We start from the raw sequence: 11,671 nt of genomic DNA on the forward strand, positions 1-11,671 counted from the left end.
TCGGTAAACCATTGAAATTTGTTTCGAAATTTGTCGAATTTTAGTCGCGATTCATTGAAATTCATCCAAGATCCATGTGGAATCCATATCTTTGTACACTGAAATTCAAAGTTATCCCATTTCCTTCAATCACGAAGGACACCTCATTCACACGAACGAGACAATATTGATTCACATCTAAACGAACATGATATTATATTCAAATGCACGTGGAGAAAAAGTCAGCCTGGCGATTATGACGTTCTCTGTGAATAACAGTGCAAACGTTGTCTCAAGTGCAGCGATCAATGTAACCCTGCCCCCGAACTACAGCCCCTGTCTGGCCAACACGTCCGCACTGTTCATGGCTGAGCACCTGCAGAAAAAGCGATGTCGCGTGCGGACCATCAATCATGCCGCAGTCTGATGCCGAAGGGCGTCGCCCCGTCTCTCTCGCACTCACGGGGCGTCGCGTAAAGGTGAGAGAGAGAGAGAGACAGAGAGAGACAGAGAGAGAGAGACAGAGAGAGAGCTTTTTTCCGAATCGGAGCGACGGGCTTCCGAGAACACGGAACCGCGCGCTTCTTTTCGTGGGCGGGCGGCGTTGTTCGCAGGCAATCCGGGAGGCCTCATTGGCACTCGTGATGGAGTGCGTCGTGCGAATAACGCCTGGAATCGCGTGCATAGCCGGGGCTAAAATGGGACAATCACTGTCCCCGCCCATATCTCTCGGGGCGCCCCGTCCCCCCGTGTTCACATGCCTTCGCCAGGCCCGCCCCTGCCTCAGCCCCCCCCCCCCTCCACCTCCGAGGAATGACTAGAATGTGTGTCGTTCACGCCGCCTTCGGGCGGGCTGTGTTCCACCGTGGAGCCGCTGCAGACTGATTCCGAGATACGCTATCCGACGCTCTGTCTCTCTCGCGTCCACACGGGACGCCCATGAGTGCGAGAGAGACAGAGCGACGAAAACGACTCCCGGAGTCACCCTGCTGCTGCGGCCGCCGTCCCCCTCGCCTAGCACACACACCCAGCTGCACCAAACCCGTTCAAATTTATGGGCCAGGATTCTCGCAAGTCGCGTGTGTCGTCTGGACAATGGCAATGAGAGCTGGGAAAGGGTGGGGAGGAAGGTGGGGCGCTGCTATCAAAGGGGTACCGTACCCTTCCCCCCCCCCCCCCAGCCCGGCCGGAACATTTGCCGGGCGATGGCCCAATAATTCGACCCGGCCGAAAGTAGCGCGTCGGGTGGTGTGCGAGGCAGCAATGCAGCGCGTTCGGCTCAAATGACATTCCGATCGCTTCCCATCAAATTTCCGATTGCGTCGGACTCCCAATGCTACACTCTTGATCTATCTTACGGTGAAACTTGAGCTATCTCACAGAGAAGTCGGCGTACGAAACAAAATCTTCTCCAAGCGAATCTTTTCAAGGCCTTTATTGAAAGGCACAAATAAGTATAACTGCGTAACACGAAGGAAAATTAAAATATACTGCAAACCTCACTGTCAAGAAGTACACACAAATGCATGCTTGCACACTAAACTTCTTACGGATACATCCTATCTGTATGTATTACGGACATTTTTGTGCAATTGCAATAACGGATAGATTTTGCTTGTAATACGGATGAAATCATCCGTATTACAAAGAGTTTTTCGTCCGTACCATACGGATATTTTCGTCTGTATGTTACGGACGTAAAACTCTTTGTAATACGGATGATTTCATCCGTATTACAAGCAAAATCTATCCGTAATTGCAATTGCACAAAAATGTCCGTAATACGGATAGGATGTATCCGTAAGAAGTTTACTGTGTGTAAGTGTGTACTTGCAAGCATGCATTTGTAAGTGTGTACTTAGTAGACAGTTAGGTTTGTAGTGTATTATGCTTCCGTTGTTTCCCTCGTATCGTGGGAACTTTCTTCATTCAAAGACGTTCAAAGTGTGCCTCTCTTGACCCAATTTGTTTGATCGATACACAGCGCGACATGTGCGCAAAGTGTATAGTGTTTGCACCCAACCTCCACCTCCCTTACACACACACACACACACACACACACACACACACACACACACACACACCTCTGCAAGAACTGTAAGCCGAGCTAAGTGGCCTTAAGAAAGCGGCCACGAATTCCGTTTGTCGGGATGCCAGTTTATTTAGGCCATTGCCCACGTAGGGGGAAAACAAAGTGAAAGCCGAGGCATAACTCGGCTAATCGACGACAACACATGCCTTATTCAAGGCAACCTGTTGCCACCTTTCCGCATAGCAGCCACGCCTCGCAAGGTGTAGCCATGCACAGTCACGGGGCACTCTCAAGAAGTCGATCCTGCCTCCTTTCTATCTCCTTTTGTTTTTCCATCGGTCCGGTTCGTGCTGCCTTTTTCTCCCCCTCGCGGGGTGGACGCGTTGATACTCCGCAAAGATTGGACGGCGAAAAGTCGCCCTTGTGGAACAAAGTAGAGACGGAGGGCGGGTACCTTACGCGTGGGACGCTCCGGGACTGCCACAGAGCCTTCTTGGTTACCCACACTGTCAGAAAACTCCGTAAAAATACGGAAATTTAACGGAGACTGTCCATTTTTTTTACGGAGATCTCCGTTTTTATGAATTATGGATTTTCTCCGTAAAAATATGGAAGTTATGTATATAAATTAAATAGAAGCCTTACTTATCAAAAAAAACAGACTAATTCACGTTATCGATGGGTTGGGTGACCAACTGATTAGGTGTTCCAAGAGTGCGCCTTCCCTAAAGCGACCTCGCCTTTGGGTTTCCGTCCATTTATCCGATCCTGGCATGTGGTCAAGTGGATCTTCAAACAGTTTTGGAGAATATCACTTTCGTCTAAAAGGACACTGTTTGCATTAACATCGGAGGTAGAAGGAGGGAAGTAAACCGTTAAAATGCGTTTATTTCTGCAAAAATGCGGTTCATCTCCGTAAAAATACGGAAAATCTCCGTAAAAATATGGAAAATCTCCGTAAAAAGATGGAAAATTTACGGAGCCTCCATTCCCAAAAACTGGCGTCTCAATGCAGGAAGATGCCTGGCACATTTGCACATCGGTTCGGGCGCCGGCCCGGGGAACGGCGGCTGGACGCGGCTTCTCATCGCTGGGGCGGGTTTATGGTTTTATACTTTAACATAAAGCAGATGATACTCGGAGAGTACCGAGTTTTTTATATTTTTATTGACCTTGTCTGCGTGACACCTCAGATCTGCCACCAGTAGCGTAATAATAGCTGCCGTTGGTACACTCTTAAATCCTTGCTAAGTATGCTCCGTAAAAGGTCTCTCTGTTAAAAAGTTTTTTCTTTGCTTTGTTAACTATTACTTTCGAACTTGCAAAGGAATCGCTTTGGAAGTTCACAAACCATCTCTTCGCAACGTTGCGTTTCTGGAGCAACTTACGCACTATTTCTTTGCAAAGTGAAGAGAAGTTCGTGGTGTACAAAGCTGGAGACATGGAGCCACACGCCATGCCGGAGAATACTTTGTACCGCGAAGTTGTTTGCTTTGACAGCTTTCAAGATTGTATCGAAAGATCTGTTGCGAGCCCGTTAGGTTTGGTTACAATAGGTTGGACAACTTCGTCTCTGGAGTTTCAGAGAAGCCTCCCATCGCCCTTCCTTCCCCGCCGAAGCCGCCTGGCCGAGGCCGCCGAGGTGCCGCTCCGAGCCGAAGCGCTTCGGGTTCGGTTCGGGTGTGCAAATGTGCCAGGCATCTTCCTGCACGGAGACAGCCGTTTCCCAAAATTAGAGTAACTTTCTCCGTAAATTTACGGACTTTTTTTCTAACAGTGCAGGGTTACCCCCCGAGTCGGGGACTGCCGAAGGGATCACGAAACAGTGTCAAAAATAATTTGGAGAAGCCCGAAGGTTGTCCGGACAATCCGTTTGATAATGTTCATCGGGGATTTCAAAAAGAGGTTTTTTTTAAAAAAAAAATCAAATTTGTAGTACTGCAATAATAATTACCATCAGGCGTCAACTCGTTCCAGGCTATAAATAGAACACTGGAAGCCAACGAATGTGACTTAGTATTAGTTCGAATGAGAATTTTGTCACGTTCGTTTGAACATGATGTCACATTCGTTTGAACATATGATGTCACGTTCGTTTGAATGTTGATCCACGTCTAAATGAATGTGACATCCTACTTAAACGGCCGAGTCACGCTCCAACGAATGTGACATCATATTCAAAGGAACGTGACAATATTCACACTCCAACGAATATGACGCCACATTCGTTGGCAACCAGTGAAGTTTTCAGATCTCTAGCAATTTTGTTTCACTCTCCAGGAGCTTTCAAGACTATTTGTAACAGAGCAGAAACGCTTTGTCATCATCCGACTTGTTTATTCAAATGTTGCGAAGGTCTGAGCGTATTCATGCCGCTGTTGTCTGCCTTTCTCCCGAAAGTAAAACCCTTCACCCGGCTGGTGCTTGGTGTGGTTGGAGCGACCACCACGTTGCTTGCGGACGCTTCATCACTGTCCGTCTGGAGGAGGGGTGGCGGGTAGAGGCAGCGTCTCGGCTCGGCGTGAAAGTAAGGAAGATTGCTCTGTGATTGTGTCGTTTTTGTTGATTGCTGCTGTGAGCTGGGATAATGTGAAGAAGAAGAGCTGCTAGCCCTTTCCTTTTTCACTTTGGCCGCGCCGGGAAAGTGCATCGGTCTTCCTTTCCACGGTCAACGAGACGACGACGCGTGGAGCACTGGCAGAAATAAAAAACAGGAACAGGAAAAGTACAAAAATAGTCTGGTCAAAAATTTGCCCGGACCGTCCCTACACTCTTAAAAGCCTACGAATCATTTGCTTCATAACTACAAAGCAAATGAAGGCGTTGTAGAATTGCTTCGTATTATGAAGAAATGCTTCGTATTACGAAGGATTTTGCTTCATAATACGAAGCATTTCTTCGTAGATTTTACAATGCCTTCATTTTCTTCGTATTACGAAGCGATTCTTCGTAGAGTTTTCACTGTGTACTAACCAACTACAGAATTTTTGTGCATTTTCCTATTCACGTTTATTTCATGAAATCATATCGAGTGCTGGCATTCAGTATTTATTTTCCTTGCTTGCGTACTCTTTTGTACACTTTCCGTACAAAAGTGCGGGATTGCAGTGATGCCCGGACACTATTCCGGTCTGCAAAGAGATTTAAGAGGTAATCCCTCCTTAGCCAAATGAACGTCCGTTCGGATTGTCCTATACTCTGGAACTGATTAAACGGAACTCGCAGAGTGTCCCTAAACAACTTCGTACGTAGTTTTTGATTAATTGAGAAAAACAAAGTTCTTAAACATGAGTTGTATTCTTGTCCTACAATTGTTGTACGAAAGTACAATGGAACCGGCATGATGAGTGCTGTGCAGTCCAGGCCTCGTTGTGGTCACTGAAAATCTATCGGCGTGACTTCGTGCCGCTGCAGAGGCGTGAATTAAGTGTCACGCCATTAAACGGCATGACAGAAAAGTCACGCCAAAAATCGGCGTGACTAAAAAATTCACGCCAAAAATTGGCGTGAATTTCTTGTCATGCCGCTTTTTGGCGTGACTTGTCTCATAAAACGCGTTGTCATTCACGCCAAATGAGGGTGTGACTCACATGTCACGCCGTTTTTCGGCGTGAATTTCGTGTTTCGCCAATTTTTGTCGTGACTTTTTGTCACGCCATAATTTGGCTATGTGTCCGACCATTACGTTTTCAGTGGTTTGTACGATTCTCGTTGTACTTTCTACAATCCCTGTTGTACTTTTATTGTAAAGATTTTGTTGTACATTTGTTGTACTATTCACACTTTTTCTTACAGTGATGCAGCTACATATTGTTTCAGCCAACCACGAGGAGTTCAATACACTGCCCACCAAAGCCGCTGCGGTCGTTTTAGTGACGCCAGCCAGCACGTTTTCTCTTCATTGGGCCATACAGTGGCCAACAGAGGCGATTCCGGAAGGCAGTAACGCCATTTCCGTGACTGCCCTGCTACACAGCGTGCGGCCCGTAGACACTCCTTGAGACAGCAGTAAAGTGAATCTAAGACGATCGGAAGAAAGTAACTTAGTAATCTTAAGAATTCGAAACGAAGCATGTTTCATTCAACCATTAAACTACATATACTAAAAAGAGTTGTATTCAAAATATTTAGCACTGTGAGAATTTGTCACAATTTCATCTCAAAATCGTGGATGAGTTTCATCAATTAATAACTATGGTCATTCCATCACAAATAGAATCAATTGTCATCAAAGATCCTACCCCTTTCTCAATGACATGCCATCAACAAGGTTTCAACTTTCTCTAGGAAAAACAGCTCTGAAGTGGTCATCAATTTTCACAGTGAGTTGATGCGCACATTTCTTTTAGTCCGTCGCGTCGCGTCCGAGCCGCCACTCACAAAAAGACGCACTTAAGTTTCATTCTAAGTGTCTAACAACTAATTACATTCAATAGGGAAGGGCCTCGACCCCAGAGTGAACCGAGCCCAAGCGGCGGGGAGCCTCCCCGCATCCAAATTAGTCCGCCAGACACCTTTTTACAGCCTAATGTAACAGTTTCTTGCGGCGGCTCCGCAGCGCCCCCTGCTGCGCACTGTAAAAAATAAATAAATTGGAAAATCCCAAGAAGCTTCCTTTTTCTGTCAGGGAGGGATTTTGAAGGGCCGCGGTTCATTTTTCCAAAAAATTATCTGCCTAAAACTCTTGCAAAACCGGAGACATTGGATTTTTTTTGCACTTTTTTCCCGAAGATTATCTACAATTCAGCGGGGATTTCCGGGATCATTTGTGGGAGAGCGGGGCGTGGAACCTTTAATGGCTGATATAAATGGAATTATTGAGTCCGGGAACCAGCCGCGCTGTAGCCACATGGCATTCATCGCCATCGCCTGCTTTCGAAAGACTCCCCCTCCCCTTTCCTCCCCCTCGCTGCCTCTAGCACGCCCACAGTGGGCCAGAAGACCGGTGGAGGCGGTGAAGATTCCGGACGCCTTTTGAGCTCCAGAGTCGCTAAATGAGACCCGAATCGAACGTGTGACTCCACCAATGGATTGCTCTTCGAACGAGGAATCCATTGGTGGGGTCACACGCCTGGTTCGAGCCCTGTTTAACGACTCTGGAGCTCAAAACGCGTCTAGAGTTTTGCCACGCTGCATTAACCCCTCCTTGCAAACATCCTGGATCCGCGCCTGCCGGGTACGTCAAACTCGCGTTCCCGCGAGGGGCCTGGCGTGGCGGCGTGGCGTGGCGTGGCGGGGGGGGGGGGGGGGGGCGAGAGATAACGCGTTGGTCGATATTCTGGACGAGCCATGCATGAAGAGCAAGACGTTCGCAAGCAAATGCTGAGCGGGTGCGACGGCCAGACTTATTAGCCAGCCCAGCCAATGACCTGTGAGAGAGAGAGAGAGAGAGAGAGGGGGGGGGATGACGACCCCTTGAAGGGATTTCAAGACGGAATCGTCGTCAGCGAGCGATGCCTTCGTGAAAGTGATGGGCAATCCTGACGAATGGCTCGTAAAATGGCAGCAGGACACCAGAGAGTCTAAAGCAGCCGTCTATCTCCTGTCCTTAGTTTTAGAATTCTATCCTCTCCATCCCCTTCGGGGTAGGGATAGGAAAACTATGCGTTCAGAAAGAGTCGCCTGCGACAGACATACTTTTCAACCCGCATAACCGGATTCAGTCATACCTGTACCGCCATATAAATTGCGACACACATAACTTTCGACATACATATAATTTATAATAAGTAGACTGTTGTGACTGGATACACACATAACTTTATTACACATACTATTTTTCACACATATAGGTTGAATTTTGTAATTAAATTTTAAAATATAGAAATACAAATGGAAATAAAAGTCGCCAGCGACACACATAAAAGGCTGACAAGAAAGGCCAACAGGTAAAATTAATAAAAAATCTCCATCATGAGAAGAATCTCTTTCCTGCACATGGGACAAGCTACTTCGGCGTCTTGCAACTGCTGCAGCCGTCGCCCCGCGTCCGACTCTTCAGGCAGTTCGTCGGGTTCAGAGTCGGACTCTTGACGCCCACGCCCACGGCCGCGGCCACCACATGCACGGCTTCCCCGCGGTCGACCACGTCCTCGGCCACGCACGGGCTCGGCAGCCCCAGCTGGACGTACTAGGCGAGGCCGTCCACTACAGGGGTGTGCACTACAGGACCGCCAGACTGCAGGTCAGGCAGGCCGTCCGCGAAGGCACAGTGGAAGGTGGGACAGCGATACTCCGCGCGCGAACTCGGGGTGTGTCTGATGCATTTTATATGTATGACGACTTGTATGTGTAATGAAGGTATGTGTAAAGAATTTTATGTGTGTTAACAGAACTTTAATTCTGAATAAAAAGTATGTGTGTCGCGAAATAAATTTTGTTTTAATTTTAATTTAGGAAAATAATAAATAAAATAAAATGTTTATGTCTGTCGCAGTCTATGACTGAATCCGGTTATGTGTGTCAAAAAGTATGTCTGTCGCAGCGCCCCCTTCAGAAAAGCCCGATTATGCCCTGAATTTCTAGCCAATTATGCTCTCTTTATGCTGTCAAAATGGCTCAATTATGCGCCTTTTATGCTTTGTTTTCGGCCAAATTATGCGTTTTTATGCTTTTTGTCCGAAAATTGGGGTTTTTTTTGCGAAAAACTGGTTAAAAATGGTTTAAATTAAAATAAAAAAGAATTGGTCTCATTTTGAACATGTGGTAGTGGAAATTATGTACAGAATCGCTTGAATTCACAACAAAATTTTTATTCAGGTAATTACACACAGTCACATTAATTCAAAGACATTTGTGTTTGTGTTACACTACACAAGTTGTGTAACATTTTCACAGTACAGCACACATTAAAAATCCATTAGCATTGGATTATCACAGTTATCACTGTCATCATCATCGCAAGCATCAGCTGCCTGTTCTTGCTCATCATGGTTTTCAGTTGAAGTACCATAAGTGTCAGAATCACAATCAAGATCTATGTCATCGCTAAAGTACATGCACATCATTATTTCTGCATTTTCAGCACTCAGCCTGCATCGTTTAGGGCTAAGGATGTCACTGTAGGCCGAAAACGCCCTTTCACTGTCTACATTTGAGACTGGAATGTGTAAAACTTGCAAACACAATGTAACAAATTTTAGGTGTTCACCTTTCATTGATAGTAATGCATCACTCAGTACATCATCGTTTTTTTTCCCTGACTTTAAAGCTTCTTTAACAGCATCTGTCAACAGACTATGCAACACTTTAAAATTAGCCAAGGGAATAACATTCAACAAGGGAATATTATTTTTGGCATTCTCAAAGTCCCTGTCAGAACAACCTACCACAATTTTACTTGGGTTGAACAAAGTTTGGGTGGCCTGGAAGAAATTTTTAGCAGTATCATTAGACAAATAATCTGACAAAATTTCATCACATTTTTTGGCTACAGCTTTCAATCTTTCACATACACCCTTTTGCTTTTGACTAGACAATTTCAGGAGACTAGCTTTAGTTTCTTTATATAATACTGACTTGACATCACTAGCAGATCCCAGTAAATGAAAAACCTTCTGAATTACAGATACTTTGGAGTAGACAAGATGAGACATGGGATAGAGAGATCCTTCTAAATACAATATTAAATCACACACACTAGCACAATATTCTTCAACAAAGTCAGCCTCTGTTTTTATGACTTTAAGGTCTTCTGCATTCAATTTCTTAAAATATTGCACAGATTTCACTTCATTTTCAGGTACAGTTTTAGCATAGTCTGCAATATCCTCTAAGTATACTGAAATATACTGCACTGACTTTCTCCAGGAGCCCCTTCTAGTCATTACAGGGATGGGGAAAAGTTTGGCATCCTTCAACCTACTGAATGAATATTTATCTCTCAAATATTGCTTATACTTATGCTTTCTCTTTCTAGTGTTTTTGAAAAGTTGCTTTGTGTTCATCACAAACTCATGCAGATGTTGAAGCTTGTCAGAAAAGACTTTCACCACCTTGTCCATTTTATGGGCCCAACATTGAATATGGATTAGATCTGGATTTACTAGCTCCTTTATAAGCTTAGCACACAGTGTCATATATGAAGCGCCATCAGAGATCAATGCCACGACGTTCTCGTGTGCAATTAAGTAGTGTTGAAGAGTCTGAAATAAGAAAAAAATTGTGAAAGGTAAAATTTCTATATTTGTAATTTCTATATTTGTATAGAGAGATAGTTATGAAATTTACCTGGATTATTGCTTTAGAGACCTGATCGGCGTTACATGCAGACAAAATTTTGACAGAGCCGACGACAATAAATGGTTCTGGTTCAGTTTCAGATGGGAGGCACTTCAACAGAGTCACCAAGACTGCCTCACCCTTTCGGTTTGTTGTCTCGTCGCAAAGAACGGCAAGTTCAAGTTTTTTCCTAATCGTGTCGTCGTATTCAGCCTTCAAGATCGGAACATACTTGTCTCTCAATGTTCTAACACTGGGGAGATCTCCACCACCTGAAACGCAAAATAAACAAGTTTGAGGTTAGGAGGTTAGTCGTCCATCGCATGTACGAACTGGCCGTGAATAGAAGCATCACTATACTGAAGTTTATGCGGCGAGAGTTTATATAAAATTAGCAATGAATAGAAATTGGTAAATTGAATGTTGACACTCACCAGGAATGTATTTTTTGAAAAACTTTCTAATGGCCGGGTGGCCCAACTTGTGCAGGGGAATATTCGCCTTCGTGAAAGCGTGCACGGTGGACTTGATAAACTCCTCTCTGTCGTCCTTCAATTTCTTTGACTTTTCAAATGAGTCACTGATCGAGCCCTGTCGTTTCTTGTCCTTTTCTTTAGCTTCTTTCACATTATTCTTGTGCTTGTTGGAACTGCAGTGGTTTTCAACGGTGCTTTTCTTCTCCCAGTCTACTCGCACCCCGCAATGTCGACAGTACATGATAGCTTTTTTCTTATCAAAAACATACATTCCTTCTTTGCTGTAATCGTAGGCCCGCTTTGAGACCGTCATTGTCACGGCTTTCTTCATTTTCTTGCTGTTGATGCGCCCCAGTGCCACACATGTCTCACCTAACACACGCCCACAACGACTGCCTGGGCTCCACGCCACTCCACGCCCCCTCCCCTCCCCAGTTAGTCCCGCGTCGCATTTCGACAAGGCGCTGACCACGGAGTCGCGCCAAATTCAAAACCAAGCCCCTTTTCGTGATTTCCACCCGAAAAAACAACATTTTAAGGTCGTTTAAGCCCGCCGCGACTGAAATTTGGCTCAATTATGCCCTGATTATGCGATTTAGGCATTATGCTGCGTTTTTTGCAAATTATGCTTTATTATGCTTTATATTTTCGGAATGGGGAGAATATGGGGGTGCCAAAATTGTTGTTCCCGTTTCTGTAACATGCTTTTTAAGAAATTATGCTATTATGCGAAAGCATAATCTTCCTATCTCTACTTCGGGGCGTGGCTGGTGACACTACGATTCTCGGAAAACGCCTCATAACTTTTGCCGGGGAGCTGGACCGAAGTACCGGGAGGGGTAGCTGAACCCTGCGGTCCAGGCGGCGGGCCGCAGCAGCCTGGTTCCGAGAGTCCTTTTCGTCGCTCTGTCTCTCTCGCACCTCTGCGGGACGACCCGTGAGTGCGAGAGGGACAGAGCGACGG

General features: G+C 45.6%; 1 protein-coding gene across 1 annotated transcript; it reads right to left on the reverse strand.

Annotated features, from left to right (window-relative positions):
- Positions 1–8,791: 8,791 nt before the first annotated feature.
- On the reverse strand, positions 8,792–11,143 carry LOC117640011. Its single transcript, XM_034376177.1, has 3 exons — positions 10,666–11,143; positions 10,241–10,503; positions 8,792–10,155 (listed from the first exon to the last, which is right to left on the reverse strand). Exons 1-3 carry the CDS (start codon positions 11,036–11,038, stop codon positions 8,860–8,862), a joined length of 1,932 nt encoding a protein of 643 aa, XP_034232068.1. The 5' UTR covers positions 11,039–11,143; the 3' UTR covers positions 8,792–8,859.
- Positions 11,144–11,671: the final 528 nt, after the last annotated feature.

The sequence above is a fragment of the Thrips palmi genome, unplaced genomic scaffold, assembly GCF_012932325.1.
Source record: "Thrips palmi isolate BJ-2018 unplaced genomic scaffold, TpBJ-2018v1 HiC_scaffold_1, whole genome shotgun sequence".
Classification (NCBI taxonomy): Eukaryota; Metazoa; Arthropoda; class Insecta; order Thysanoptera; family Thripidae; genus Thrips; species Thrips palmi.